The 16,427-nt window shown below is 41.6% G+C and overlaps 1 protein-coding gene across 2 annotated transcripts; it reads right to left on the reverse strand.

Annotated features, from left to right (window-relative positions):
• Window positions 1-1,178: 1,178 nt before the first annotated feature.
• Window positions 1,179-16,274, reverse strand: il6st (interleukin 6 cytokine family signal transduce). 2 transcript variants are annotated; one of them, XM_027277613.1, is made up of 10 exons: window positions 15,999-16,274; window positions 15,606-15,671; window positions 14,213-14,509; window positions 13,826-13,973; window positions 7,627-7,781; window positions 7,303-7,457; window positions 6,154-6,316; window positions 5,765-5,847; window positions 4,149-4,383; window positions 1,179-3,055 (listed from the first exon to the last, which is right to left on the reverse strand). In XM_027277613.1, exons 2-10 carry the CDS (start codon window positions 15,664-15,666, stop codon window positions 2,805-2,807), a joined length of 1,548 nt encoding a protein of 515 aa, XP_027133414.1. In that variant the 5' UTR covers window positions 15,667-15,671; window positions 15,999-16,274; the 3' UTR covers window positions 1,179-2,804. The 2 variants fall into 2 exon arrangements, with proteins under 2 accessions (XP_027133414.1, XP_027133411.1); XM_027277610.1 differs by having other exon boundaries at window positions 1,180-3,055; window positions 7,627-7,784.
• Window positions 16,275-16,427: the final 153 nt, after the last annotated feature.

A 16,427-nucleotide genomic window follows, 5' to 3' on the forward strand; every position in this document is an offset into this window, starting at 1 on the left:
TGTTAACCGCTAATGTTAATTAGCATTAGCCACTAGGGATGTAACGATGCATCGTGACACGATTAAAATCGTTACAATGCGTGAGCGACTCGCATCTGTTGACAGAAAAAATGAATCGCGATTCTTGGCGAATGCGAGAGAAGTAGGATATGTTGTTTTTCGTCTTTTTTTTAATTAGAAATAGGTTACGTTGTGGCTGCAGCTTCCACTGCCGCGTCTGCCTTTCTGTATCACACCACACACACACACACACACACACACACACACACACACACACACACACAGTCTCTCTCTCTCTCTCTCTCTCTCTCTCTCTCACTCACACACAAACACACACACACACACACCCCTACACACATGCGCAGTAGTGGTAATCGGCGTCAGGCCTGACTGTACTGTAAATGATACCATAACACAGATCCTCCAGGAATTCACGATGTTGCAATTTGCAACTTCAACGCAACTTCAGTGAATCTCTGTGAATTCAGGGCAGTGTTGCAATCTTAACCAATCACCGCAACTTCTGCGCTGTCTGCACGGGGGATTAAAGTCGGGTCAGGGACGGCCGCACGGTGCGGGAGGATCCCTTCGTGGGACCTCTGCCCGGCGCTGGCTGGCACCCGCCGGGCGCATTTCCTCCGAGGTGGTGCGCCGCGACCGGCTCTGCGTTTACAGCGCCCGGTCGCTAATTTTAGTCATTAAGAATACATGCTAATGTTAACATGTAATGTTAACATGCTAATGTTAATTGCTAGCGCATTGTCTGTCTGAAATGATAATGACAGCAGAGCAGCTAGCGTGTTAACAATTATCATTAGCCATTAAGTATTATATACATGCCAATGCTAACATGCTAATGTTAATTGATTACTATTAGCCACTAAGAATTAAATACATTCTCATTGATAACATGCTAATGCTAGCATTCTAATGTTAACTGCTAGCACGTTAATGCTAGCCACTCATTTTCAGTCAGTAAGAATACATGTTAATTGCTAGCATGTCAGAGACAGCAGAGCAGCTAGCTCATTAGCGCTAGCTGTAAAGACATGCTAACTGATAACATTAGCGGCCAATGCTAAAATTAATGCAAATGCTAACATACTAATTAACATTAGCCACTAAAAATTAAAGACATGGTAATTGTTAACACGCTAATGTCAATTGCTTGCGCGGCAGCGCTAGCTGCTCCACAGCCCACTCGTCACTCTCAAAATTTCTGCGGGAATTTTCTAGTTTATTAATTCTATTCAAAAAGAATACACTCAAACTGAAATGTGATCCTCTAAGCTGCAGTTAACAGCATTACCTCTGGGATGCACTGTACCACCACTGCAGTGAAAACAGACACAGGCCCAACTTTGTCTCCTCCATGCACCTTGGAGGTAAATTAAGTTGTGCAAAGAACTGTGTCTGTGTGTGTCTCTGTGGACCTCCAAGATTAAGACATCTGTTACCTACATGATCTGGTTATTATCAAACCTGTCTTTTGTTTTCTTGAGATAACGTGATAATCAACTTGTGACTGAGATAATGGCATTAAAAAGAAGAATTGCAAGCATGGACCTTCTCAGTTCACGTTCGTTTCTTTCTTTTTGTCATTTAATTCAATTTTAAATTGATTTTTAATCTGTTGTTTGATTTGAGGAACACTGGTACAACTTCCTTGTGAAAGCCCATTTTGAATTACTGTTTGCACAAACACGTCCAATGTATCCTAGCTCAGTTATTGCCTGGTCATTGGTGTTGGTGACTAACTGGGCATATCATTAAGTTAGTTCCTCTTTCTAACACTTGATTAGGGTTGTCAAAAATACTGATACTCCGAAAAGTATCAATACTCAAACAGCGTATCTGATACAATAGTAATTTGCCAATGTATCAATACTACAGTGTGCGCGCACTCGACAGGCAGCGTCCGGCAGCCAGAGACACATTTCTGCTGACAGTATGGCCAGTGGGGCTGCAGGAAGGCCAGAGCAGCCAGTCTTGGTGGAAAATGAAAAAGGCAAAAGCCTTGTTTGGAAATATTTTGAATACGAGGCAAACGAAGAAGAGAAACCGAAAGATCAGGCCAAGCCTGTGTGCAAACAGTGCTTTAACACGGTGGCAACGAAGTCGAGCTGCACAACTAACTTGGCCAAACATCTGGAGGAGCGACACCCAAGCCTTCATGATGAATTCTGACAGGTTAGTAAAGCTCCCGTTCTTCATTTAACTGAATGTATTAAACTTATTACTGGCCCACATTAACGTTGATTGTTGGTCATTAGCTGTGGCTAGCATGCTACTGCTCAATTAATGTGTTTTTTTTATTTGCCATTAGCCGCGGCTAGCAGCCTTTAGCTGGCTAATGTTACTCAAATGTTTTCTCTTACAGTTGCAGAGTGAAGCAGAGAAAACTCGACCTACAACTAAACAGAAGCACAGCAACTCTACCACTTCTGTTTGACAAGCACCGAAAATACGAGTCCAAGTCAGCAGGAAACCTTTTCGGATTATTTAACTAGCATCTGTGGTTCTGCTGGGAAAGCATGTTCCATGTTGAGATTAAAAAAGCTTTTTTTGTGTTTTTCATGTTAATAAAAAATTTTTTTTATGCCTTTAAGTATTTGTATCGAATATTTTTCTGGGTATCGATGTCGAGTTTGAAATTTTAGTATTGTGACAACCCTACACTTGATTCAGACAATCTTTTGGTTACATTTCCCTCTCTGTCCTTGAAGACAGAAGGACGGTTTCTCAGAGTGCAACAAACGACTTGTTTCTATGAATGTTAACACTGAAACCTCAGTCCATTGTAACTACGTACATCCAAGCTGACCACACACTGCCCCCCATGCAGGACAAATGTTGACAAACGAAACGAAGTGAAAGAGATTACCTTTAATGAAAGTGTGCCTGGTGTTTCTGTTTTCCCTCTGCCAGTCTCTCTGATCACCACTGACCCACTCCACCACATACTCTGAGACGGGTCGACCTTTGGGGGGTTTCCATCCCAGCTGCAGCTGGCCTTCATGGGGCCACACCTTCAGTTCTTCCACTGGGGCAAGCTCTGTAACACACACACACACACACACACACACACACACACACACACACACACAAAAAACGCTTGATATCACATTAAATACGAAGTTGTGTTCAAATTAGGGATGTAACGATACACTCAACTCACGACTCGAATCGAGTCACGATTTTTTGTTCACGATACGATTTTTTCACGATTTTTTTTAAATCAAAATGAGCTACAGACAAATTATGACCAAATAAAATTATCTTTTTATTTGTAGGAAAAAAATCTCTCTTTACAGAAACTCTCAAACAGTTTGTGTTCTTATTAGGGCTGCCAGCAAGCAGCTGATCTGACCATTACCTTTCAGCTTGAAGTATGAGCTAACTGAAAATAAAAACAACAAGATGATAGCTCATTAACCCTTTAATGAGAGTCCACGACCCCGGGAAACAGCGAGGTCCGGGCGCTGTAAACGCAGAGCCGGTCGCGGCGCACCGCCTCGGAGGAAATGCGCCCGGCGGGGGCCAGCCAGTGCCGGGGAGAGGTTCCATGAGGGGATCCTCCCGCACGGTGTGGCCGTCCCTGACCCGAGTTTAATCCCCCGGGCAGACTGCGCGGAAGTTGTGGTGATTGGTTAAAATCGCAACACCCCCGAATTCACGGGGATTCATTGAAGTTGCGTTGAAGTTGCAAATCGCAACATCATGAATTCCTGGAGGGTCTGGGTTATGGTATCATTTACGGTACAGTCAGGCCTGACGCCGATTACCACTACTGCGCATGTGTGTAGGGGTGTGTGTGTGTGACACAGAAAGGCAGACGCGGCAGTGGAAGCTGCAGCCACAACGTAACCTATTTCTAATTAAAAAAGAGACGAAAAAGAACATATCCTACTTCTCTCGCAATCGCCAAGAATCTGTCAACCGATGCGAGTCGTCACGCATTTGTACCGATTTTAATCGTATCACGATGTATCATTGCATCCCTAGTTCAAATGTTTGACTGGTACTGTAAATACAAGTCCATTAACCACTTTCATTTACTACACATTTACTGCACAGCCTCCATGCTGGTGGGAAAGTTTACACTGAAAATATAAAGTGGCTATACATTGCTTTTTGTATACACCTACCTTTCGCAGGGATGACTAACACTGCCTCGGGAGACTGTCCTGCAGAATTAAAGGCGCTAACGTACACTTTGATGGACTTCTTGTCAGCCAGGGGAATCTCCTTCAGGATGTGCTGGCTAGAGCTGCTGTTCACTGGAATACTCTCCCACTTCCAACTCCCATTCTTGCCTTTGTCCTCTAGGTCTTGAATCTTCATTTCAAATCTGTTTATCTTTCCGTTGGCGAACACAGGATCCTTGCAGGAGAAAGTCACACACTGCATGTTACTTTTCAGCATCAATTCAGGAAGAACCATTGACCACATAATTTAATGGTAAATGGACTGTACACCTGTCAAGTCTTCTGACCACTCAAAGTACTTTTACAGTACTTGGCATAACTACCATTCTGGATTCGGGAGGCAGACACAGTCAACACTTTTAAGAATAGACTTAAGACTTTCCTTTTTGATAAAGCCTATAGTTAGGGCTGGCTCAGGTCATCCCTTAGTTATGCTGCCATAGGATTAGACTGCCGGGGGACTCCACTGGACTCCACTGGACTCCACTCCACTCCAAGAAGAACTTTGTTATCAGGCTGCTCCAATAAGTCTCTTAGGACTTTGCAGTTGATTCAGAATGCTGCTGCATGTGTTGTGACAGGAACCAAGATCAGAGATCACAGCTCTCCCATTTTGGCTTCCTTGCACTGGCTCCCTATTAAATCTAGAATAGAATTTAAAATTCTTCTCCTTACATACAAAGCTCTTCATGGTCAGGCACCATCATATCTAAAAGAGCTCATAATACCTTACTATCGCTCTAGAACACTGCGCTCTCAGGACGCTGGGTTCCTTGTGGTTCCTATAGTTTCCAGAAGTAGATTGGGAGCCAGAGCTTTCAGCTATCAAGCTCCTCTTCTGTGGAACAATCTACCATTCTGGGTTCAGGAGTCAGACACTGTCAATACTTTTAAAGTAAGTTAGCTAAGTTGGGGCTGGATCAGGTCATTTCGACCTGTAGCCAAGAGGAGCCAGGGATCGAACCGCAGATCATCTGATTCATGGACGACCACTCTACAAACAATTGAATAACGGAAAAGTGTTTCCAAAATAAACTGGCATACAAAAGAAACTAACCAAAAATTGGAACCAGCCCTTCTTCCCCACCACAGGTCAGTGTTTTTTGGCACCCAGGCAAAACAGACGACCCTCCACTCAAATGATGGAAAATCCTGCATTTTGGCCACAGTGCCAGATTCTGTCTGAATGTGGCCTTTCAGCACTTTGATGTATTGCCACTAGGGTGTGCTGTACCAAGACTCCCTGCCTTTCAAAGTTGATGTAGAATGGATTTTGGAAAGGACAATGTACTACCGCGGCCTAGTACACTTGTGAATATACCTACATTTGATTCTACACACCGTGTGAACAGGAATGAAGAATTAGCTTTGAATGTGATGTGGAACTTACTAAGACTGTCAGTTTTTATTCGATATTCGAACGACGGGTGAAAAGTTCATATTCGAATTGTAATTACCGATTTGAAACGTAGGCTTTAATCTCCACAAGCGCATTAGACCATTTGAAGTAGTTTGCATTGTATTCCGGTAGAGGGTGCTAGAGCATTAGAACTTACCTTACAAATAATCTGCACTCGTTGTTCATTTATGTTGCCACCGTCAGAAACAAATGTCCATAATTCTGGTTTACTGGAAGGTTCTAGGCCAAAGACAAAGAGAAAAAATATTTTAGCTTACTAGAAGAACAAATTATCATATACATCTACATTCAAAACTGGTTAAAGTGGGCAGATTCACAGGTACTTTTTTTTGCATTTCCTGCCAGCTTGATCTGATGCCAGTGCTTTAAGTGGTGACTGAGTATAAGGAAGATCTCAAGGATGTAGGACTCCATCAGGCATAACAGAATAATAAGCAGATATTCATCTGAATTCTGAATGTTGTATTAACTGGTCAACAGTTTTACTTTGTGAAGGTAGTCTGAAGTGGCATCCTTAAAACTCACTGTCCTCTGGTGTTCTTTTGGTTGCATTGGTACTCCAGTCGCTCCAGTAACCATGGCGATCTCTGGCATTTTTGCAGGACACCTGAACAACATAAACGGTGTCTGGCTGAAGGTTCTGTAGTCTGAAGGACTGTATGTCCTTGGCAGTGTCCGCAGGAGGTACCTAAAGGACATCAGATACAATTATTTTATAGAAAAGACAAACAGCTGAGTTGTGGATTGAGCAGACATCCTCACATACAAAATAACTAGGGATGCACCAAAATGAAAATTTTCGGCCGAAACCGAATAAAAATTAAATGGTTGGCTGAATACCGAAATCGAATATGAAATGCGGTTGTTAAATTTTTCATAAATAGCCTAGAATAAATTTGAAGACATGTTTTTTCAAAGAAAGTAAATGTTTATTTAATATCCTTCAAATATTCCAGTAGAATTTCCAGTTAGTATAATTATTATTTCATTTATACTGTTAGAAAGCCCATGTTGTTCTAATCACTGTTAATTTGTTCTTGAAAGAAATACTATTTAGTTTTATTATATTTCCGGTGAATACCCATTTTTCCCACGTTCATGAACGCATCATAGTCATTCCGATGGTCACTGAACACACCTCGCATGTGTGAGACGCCGTAATGTAGAGAGAAGTATATAGCTTCGCTAAAGAGCAGTGTATGATGTATTTCTTGCCTGTGTTTTTCCTATATCCTGCATCGTGGGTTCATTGTGTGTGAATGAGAAAAGAATCAGCAACCCTGGCCAGATCACCACGCACGTTGTTTCATTGCATCAAATGCGTCACGCCACTATTTGGCCTTACTATTCGGCCACTTCAATATTCGGCCGAATACTATCGGTTGCCGAATATTCGGTGCATCCCTAAAAATAACACAAAAACATGTACCAGAGAAAAGAGGACATTATGTGAAAGGTGATAACTTTAATTACTGGTAGGTCCATTTTTAATTAATTAATCTGGAGAGCTGATAGTATGATGGGATGCAAAACGATGATGTACAGTAGTACAGTACAGTCTGACAAAGACAACATTTTAGCTGCTATTAAATGTCCACTAAGGGATTTTAATTTGAAGTGTAAAACACGTTGATAAATTACTGTGAGGGTCAAATGAGACACAAACATACTTACATCAGTCCAACTTTGAGATCCTTGTGGGCAGAATCTGATTTTATATATTAATTTCAAATATGGTTCAGCTATTGGATGAGTCCAGTTTATGAGAAGGGAGGTGGGAAAACTCTCCTCTGAAATTATTATAACATTTGATGGAGGGTTCGTTTTCACTGCAACGAAGGACACAAAAAGCCATCAGGAACATACAAGGAAGCTAGTCTCATCTGAGCAGAGCAAGCACTGTGACTGTGGTATATACAGCATGAACACATGTTTTAGAGCAGACTAGATTAGAACAAGCAGACTGAGATGGCAGTACTGTGCTACACATTAACTTACCAAACCAGCCAGCATCTTCTTTCAGATGCTCAGACTCTATTCTTCCCAGTATATTGTGTGCCTCCACCCAGATCTCCATATTCAAATGATCAGGGAAAATCTCCAGAGCCACTTGGGTACTATTTTCACTAGTCGATTCATTCTTGAACTCACCGCTGCTGAAAAAGGATTTGAATCGTTCAGACATATTTAACAGTAAGCCCTACACAACAATACATACTTGGATATTTTGTTTTATTTTAACTGCTTGGTGATGTGGAATGACATTGAGACGTGTCTGCTACTCAAACTCTGAATTAGTGATATCTGGGGCCAGTAACTGGAATCAATGAAAGAAAAAGAATGTTCTATTTCTATTCTGAGGCTAGATGACTAAAGCAAACCAATGGGTGATATCAGGGTAGGTTTAAACTTGGTTGTTAGCACGAGTTGGCAGGACAAGCAGGACCATTAAGAAGTTACTTAAGAAGTTTACAAGTTTGAAGTTTCTTGTACACCACCTCCAAATGGATTCTTGCTTGTCTTCACATGCAGTAACAGACTTTTCTTGATCCAGATAAGACAGCCAGATTCAGATCATATGTTAATAGGAGCTGGATATATGCACATCTCTAATATACTACACACGTGGGCAAAATTGTTGGTACCCCTTCCTAAATAAGGAAGAACCCACAATGGTCACTGAAATAAGCACGATGAAATCTCAAGACTATCAAAGCATTCTGGACAAAATGTGCTGCCCAGTGTCAGAAAGCTTGGTCTCAGTCGCAGGTCATGGGTCCACCAACAGGATAATGACCAAAGACACAGCTAAAAAGACCCAAGAAGGGGCGGTCGGTAGCGTAGCGGGTTAAGCGGCCGCCCTGTGTGTAGAGGTTTCAGTCCTCGCCGCAGCTGGCCCTGGTTTGAATCCCGCATCGGACGGCCATTTACTGCTTGTCATTCCCCCTCTCTCTGCCCCCTGCTTCCTGTCTATCTTCAGCTGTTCTATCATTAAAGGCATAAAAGGCCCAAAAAATAATCTTTAAAAAAAACAAAAAAAAAAAACAAGAATGGCTAAGAGCAAAACACTGGACTATTCTGAAGTGGCCTTGTATAAGCTCTGATCTAAATCCTGTTCTTAAATCCATCTGTGGAAGGAGCTGAAACATGCAGTCTGGAGAAGGCACCCTTCAGACCTGAGACAGTTGGAACAGTTTGTTCAGGACATGTGGGTCAAAATACCTGTTGACAGGTGCAGAAGTCTCATTGAGAGTTACAGAAATCACTTGATTGCAATGATTGCCTCAAAAGGCAGTGCAACAAAAAAATTAAGTTCAGGGTACCATCATTTTTGTCCAAGCCAGTTTCATTAGTTCATTTTTTAAAATTATTCTGTTAAACCACAATTTAAAAAGCAATGTCTGATTTTCATTCAGTATTTTTGAGTACATGTTTTATTTATTATTACTTTTGTCAGTTCTAGGTTATTTCAGTGACCACTGTGGGTTTTTCTTTCTTTAACAGAGGGGTACCAACAATTTTGTCCACATGCATATATATACACTTTGAAACCATATACAAAGTCCCTAATAAACACATAAAAACAGTGTAAACATGGCAGAGACATCAGCAGTGACAAGATGACACAGAAGGGAAGGCACAGACAGTGATACTGTAGGACAGTGAGAGCATTACAGTTTGGGAAGTGGAAGGACAATGTTGGGTTTACAAGACATGGTCTCAAACGTGTGGTCACACTTGTGAAGAACATGTAACATCACTACAACTCTGTGATGGACAGGAAAGCATGTGATTCTTTGTCACAAATAAGATTCATGTATTTCAGTTATTTTATACATTTATTAAAGGTCATCTAGAAATATGATAAAGTCTTCTGGGTCAAACATATACATAAAGCACCTTGCACAGAATGAGTCAATGTTTGTGCTGCTGTTGTGTTATGTGTATTGAAACATATTTCATGGGAACGACTTGAGGGCAGGCAGAAAAGCAGCAATTAGCACACCAGGTCAACAGCTTCAGGTCAGCTGGTGTCAACACCAAGCATACAATGAGACAACCACAAAGTGTCAGACAAGAAAATCAATGGCAGGCGGATTTAAATCAAACAAATCAACACATGGACCTTCTCTACCAAGTATCCTACTAGCCAGTGTGCAGGCTCTGGATGATAAACTGGATGACCTCTGTGGCCGTATCAGTTTCCCACAGGATATCAGGAACTGTGATGTCCTTTATTTCAACTGAAACTTGGCTGAATCCTGGAATAGTGGACAGCATTCCACCAGTGAACTCTGTCTCTGTAGATTCCTGCTCACCTGATAGGGCATTGACAGTCAATACTTTCTACCAAGGACATCAGTTATCACCCAGGCAGTCCACATCCCAACTGAGGGAGCACAGAAGCTGCTCTTACAAAGTCTGCTCACACAAAGTCTGCTCACAGATCAGTAATCCTGAGTCTGCACTCAATGTTGCTGGAGACGTCAATCAGGCTAACCTCAAAACTTCCATCTACATATAGACTGTTAGACGGCTACAGAGCAGAATCTCTGCTGACATTCTAGAGGAGCGACCACACAACCATCTAGCTAAAATTGAAGTATGCATCGAACCAGGCAGCCACCCTACTCATTCATTTGTCTACAGCCTAGTAAAGTAAAAATAAATGTGTTTTGAGTTTGTCAGACTGAAGAAGAAAGTGTTATTTACCACCCAGCCAAATTTGAATAATTCAAAATAACGACAAGTTTATGAAAGTCAAAATGGGGTAAAAATGAATTCTCAGCTACAGGACTGTGGGGGCGTGTCCGCTGAACCACTCTGGGTGAGTTGAATTAATCTCTGTCTCTCTGTGTCTTTCTCTCTCTGTCCAAACGTACATAAGTCATGTCTCTCAGTGAAACTCTGTCTGACACCACTTTGCGGTTATTGCTCTTTTGCTGTGTTTTGATGAAGCAATCACCGGCAGCACGGTGCACCTGGCAGGTGGTCACACCCAGGCAGGTGTCTCTTGTACGTGTGCGCCGTTACCGACACACGTAAACTCAGATCTGACTACATATATTCATTCATAGCAACAAGCTGCTGTTGCATATAAGAGACGTCCTGTTACCAGTGTATTCTCCTCTGGATTCCGCTCAGGAAACAACAGTAGTCTAGTTATGTGCACTGACATTAGATAACACACATGAACATGATGAGAAACCCTAAAGTGATTATGTTAGTACAGGATGTAAAATCATGTTACTGTGCACCACATCACCTAATGTTACTGTAATTACTGTATTATTTTCAGGTCTCCATTAAGATGGCCCTTTACAGTCCACTTCACTTCCACATCACTTCGTTATTTGGAAATTAAAATGAAGTAATGGAGCTTATGTGCAAATTCTGGCATCCAGGGAAGATGCATTTTTGGGATGTTGAGGGGAGAGCTAGCTACAGTAGCAAAGGCTGTACGTATAAGTGTTGCAATTCAAAGCACTAAAGGCTTTTATACCGTTGTGTCAGGTAGCTGGGTATGCTCACCATGATGCGTCATGCAGTCTCATTTTAGGACTGCTCAAACAATCCTGGACTAAAAAACTGGTAAAAAACAGTTTGAACCTCTAACTGCACATTTCAGTAATATATCATTCAAAGTCTTTTCACATGTTTTCAGCAACCATTCTCCAACATATTGCTTTGAAAGAAAACATGGAATTGCCTTTACACAGATTTTAAGTGTACATAGTCTTTTCATCCCTACTTGCAGAATTATTTCTTATTCATATAAAAACTACTGTTTTTCTACTTGTACTTTCTATATAGTTTTCTATTTGTAGAGATGTTAGTTAGCTCAGGTTGAATTTATGAACACAGGTTCAATGTGTCTGCTTACATTTAATCGCTTTGCTCATATTTGATTTCTCTGCAAATGTTAAATTTCTGTTAATATCTATCGATCTATCTATCTATCCTGCCTCTGATTGGTCAACAAATCAGAAACACTGACTGAGTGGACATCTAACAGAAGAAATGATCACAGAAGTCATTCATTGTCGTATTTGTCAACACCTGCTCAGCCTTCGGACCACTGCGTCAGGGCTAACTCTAGTCACTCTACCAGCAGTGTGAAAATAACAGATGAGGTATTTCTTGTTGTTACGGCTGTCGCCGTTTCGCCCTGCGCATATATGTGTGTGTGTAGTGTTTGTTTCCCCACTATAGGTAAATGCAGGTGTGCGGTTGCCGGTCCCTGGTTGGCCCCAAACTGGAGTAGGCGGGGACAACACGTTCGGCAGCTGAGCAGGGCCAGGATTGGTGCGGCATGATTTCCGCGCCACCAATGAGAGGGCCCCCGCAGCAGCATCACCGGGATTTAAATCGCAGCCGCCCGAGCATCGTGGCGGCTTCACTTGTTTGTGTGGTGTTTGTGAGCTTGCCTCGTTTGTTGGTATTGGTAACTGTGGAGGATAGGGTATTGAATTGTTGGGACTGGGCAGGGATTAGTTTAGATATATATATATATTACTGATCACACTAGAGTGTATTTCTGTTAGCCCCATTAGTTTAGAGGTGCTGTTTTGATGTGTTTTTGTTATTTAGAGTTAGAGACTTAGTTAGTGAGGTTTTTCTTTCTCGTTTTGAGTTTCTAGTTAGATAATAGGCTCTGTTTAGAGTCTTCTTTTGTTATATTTGTTTGTTCGTTTAACAGCACTTGCTCGCCCTTAGTTCCATTTTGCCTCACCTCCTTTTGTTAAAACAATCTAAAAACTTTCATTTAATAAACTACTTTTGTTAATAACCTTTAAAAAGCTGGGTTCTATGTACTTCTTTCATACCCTTTTGGTCGTAACACTTGTTCTTGATTGTTGAGAGTTAATGACAAACTGTAACCTACACTGTCATTCACCGCCAGATTGACAATTTACTAGGGATGTAAACGGTTAATCGTCCAAATATTTAATCGATTAAATTAAATTAATCGCGTTAACTGAGTTTTTTTTCAGTGAATGTCATGGTGTCGCCAGTTGAGGGCGCATATGCTTGATCTAGGCCACACCGACCGTACCTGAACGTAACGCGGCGACAGACCGGAGTGGAGTATGGAGCATTTCCAAACTAAGTAATGATGACAAAGACGCTCAGTGTAAACTCTGCGTGCTACGTTAAGTTCAGCAGCTCTACGAGTTTCGCTAAGATACCACCTTCAAAACCTGCATGCAGCCGTGGTGTTGTGCTGACGCGCTAGCAATTAGCATTAGCCACTAGAAGAAGAATTAAATACATGCTGATTGCTAACATGCTATGCTAATTGCTTAGCACGTCATCGCTATCTGTCTCTGTGTCTAATAAACATGCTCAGCACACTCGTCACTCTCAACATTTCTGCGGGAATTGTTAAATAGAGGCCCTCTATTTTACTGTCACCTTCCTCAGGGATGATTTAAGCTGGTTCGTACTACATGTTACTGTAAGTTTCAGGGTCGTAATCTTACTGTGACCTTTCTCCGAACAAGGGAGATTTAAGTGGTGCTGCTAATGTTTCAAGTTTTTCACTAAGTACTTTACCAGATAATTATATGTACGCTTAATTTGTGTAGGCTAAGCCCCTATTGTATAGCTTTAAAAAATATTTTATGTTGCTTAATGTTTCACATGCAACAGGTGAGCCAGTGCACAATTATTTTTTTGATGTATTTCAATTTTCTATGCAGAATTTATTTTGGTTAAATGCCATATCTGTACCGTATCCCAACTGGTACAATAAAACATTAGTTGAGGAATATAACATGCATTTTTTATTCAGTATATAAGCAATATTTTGCTTTATGTTAAAGACACCGTGAGAAATGTATGTTCTCAGGAAAAAAGCCGCTTATTAGTTAACCGTTAATCGACTGATAAGGTCAATCAACTAACGATGAATGAATTAATCGATAATTTGCATCCCTACAATTTACTGCTTAACTTATCTGCTCTGCTTGTTTGCAGCATCTGCTGCTCGATTTGTCGTCCTCTCGCTAATTATGCACAATACGCACTGGGGTGTGGACTGGTGGTCACTGGCGGTAACAAAACATTGTCTCTACTATGTTAACAGCAAGCTGACTTGATTCTACCATGCTGAAATAACTCAACAGAAATGCAGTCAAGAGGTTCTGAACACACAGAAGTGGTTATGATGCAATACATGGAGTGGCGTACTTACGGGATGACTTTAACATTCAGGGTGTACGTTGTTGGGACATCTGTGGTTTGACGTCCTACTGGGTCCCACTTACACATGATGATTTTAGAGATGACTGTTTTATCCTGATGTGCTATACAGGACAGATTCTCAGGCTTCCCTGGGTGATCTGACATTGGGATAAACAACACACACACGATTTTTTTTTATATGAAACTAGCCTTTTTTTAAACCAGACATACAGTAGGTAGATAAATATTTGAAAGACAACACTAAGATAAGGGTGATCTGAATTTCTCATTTTCAATTAGCAAATATTATAAAATATAAAATATATTAGCAAATATATAGGAAATACTTAGATATATTTAATATTTAGAACCATCCACAGCATCAACAAATACTTACAGCCTTTCTTCAGGGAGATCCCATGAATAAATTTGCCTTTATTCAGGGAAACATAGCCTGGCTTTTCCTTGCAGAGGCAAAACAGCCATTCGGAGTTCTCAGTGGTGATGCGGATAGTGACATTGAGAGCTGAGCTGTTGATCTTTGTGTATTGCTCTTTGGGTATAATAGTCTCCGACAGCTTCCAGTCGAGGTCGTCTGCTGTGACTTCAGATGTGTTGAAGATCATGCATGTAGCCATGAAGTTAGTTCCAATCTCGAGCACTGGAGACTGTGGAGCTATCACCAAATGACTGACTGAAGACCAAAAGAAAAAAAATCTAACTCAACCAAAGCAATACTCATGAGTAGTGTGCTTACATCAGCAATATTTTATTCTTACATATTAGTGACTGCTGAGCCAGCATATGACCCACAGTTCCTCCTATAGTTCAAGCAACTACTTTTTTTTTTTTTAAACTGACTGGAAAACACGACTCGATTCCTATACATAATTATGATTATTAGATTTGATTTCTGGCATATGCTGCCAATAAAGCCCCCTTAATCTTATTGACTGGACCTTCAATGGCTTCTGCACAGACATTGTGAACAGAGCCACAGAGCTGCTTGCTGTCCTCTGCTGGACAGACGCACACAATAAAGAAGCTGCAGGAAGATCCTGTGATAATACAAGAGACTGGGAAGTATACTGTTAGGATCCTTGATGATGGTTGGCAGGAATATTCATGAAGGGTATAATGTTGTGTAACATTATACCCTTCATGAATATTCATGATAACTTTGGTGGGCATGCCAAGATTTGCTTTTGTTTCTTTCACAATCATTGTTTTCACATGAAAACATTTTTGCAATGATACAGATGTTCTGTCACAGCTTGTCCTGCAGGCTGTCTGTACCTTTAGGTGGACAGATAAACATATCTGGGCCTTTTCCATACACATGCTGTGCTTTGCTTGACTTGGTTTGACCCAGCCAAATCTCTATTACAACAGGGATACCCATTTAAAGCTCAATCTTTACACTAATGACTGATTAGAGGGGAAAATAGTAGTCTGATGAAATGTAAAGAGGAAAAACGAGTGAGTGAATGATTACGGGCCAAAGAGCAAATAAATGAGTGCAGAGTGAAGAAAGGAATCAGACCTAAACCGGTTGGTGTCACAGGAAAAGATGTTCAATATTTCACTGGAACAGTACCAACAGTACTATGTATTTAAGCTTTCATTACATTCTGGCATTTTGGCCTTCATACACTCAAGCTGACTTGTTTGTCTGATCAACAGTGTAAAACATAGAAAACATGTATTAGACGATTAAAGAGGATATGACCCATAAAAGCAGACAGCAGTACGGTGTTTCCATAAAGATAACACTCTAACATGTCACTGACCTCCTCGGGCAGGGGGCGCAGAGGCTAGGCAGGCCAACAGCAACAGTGTGGCAGACTCCATGATGACTAACCGGAGCAGAAACATGAAACACACAGGAAGAGTTCAGACATCAGTGTTAGTCAGACAATAGACTGTACCAGCTTCACGTCCCACATGAAGGCAGAGCGTCGAGCTCGGCTCAGTACCGTTTGCTGCTCGTCTGTTTCTAACATGTGTCACGATGCTAACGAGCTCGCTTATTCTTATTAAAAACAGAACGGTGCCGCGGCATTACAGTTATGAATACATACATTAAAATAGTGTGGCGAATGAAATATTTAGCTTAGCACTGCATCCCTGCTAACGCCATGTTGTTTCCGCAGTCAGAAGCAAGAGGACAGGACCGGACTTACCGAACGTGTCACTTCTGGTCCATGTGGAACTTTAGCTAGATTACAAACATGTTTTCTTTTCGTCTAAAACCGAAGAACGACAAGCAGAAATAATGAGGATGACTTTCAGCTGTGCTCCGTCCCGTCGGCGGCGGCTCGGCGGTGCTTCTGGGGCAGGGCCATCCTCTTCCCGTCAGAAGAAAGTTGTGTCGCAAGACCTCGAGGCGCCGCGCCGCGCCGACGGATCTCACAGCACGCGGATGGGCGCGAGTCATTCGTTTCGACCACGCGCCCTACCGCTGACAGTATGGAGATCTGCGTAAATACGCAGCCAACAAATGCTGTTTGCTGATTTGTCAGAGAAATTGTCTGTTAAATGCTTGTGACGAATCGCAGTCTGTGGGTGGCACGGTCCCGGTTTGGTGCGTCTCGCAGTGTTGTTTTCCAGTA

The sequence above is a fragment of the Larimichthys crocea genome, chromosome I, assembly GCF_000972845.2.
Source record: "Larimichthys crocea isolate SSNF chromosome I, L_crocea_2.0, whole genome shotgun sequence".
Lineage (NCBI taxonomy): Eukaryota > Metazoa > Chordata > Actinopteri > Sciaenidae > Larimichthys > Larimichthys crocea.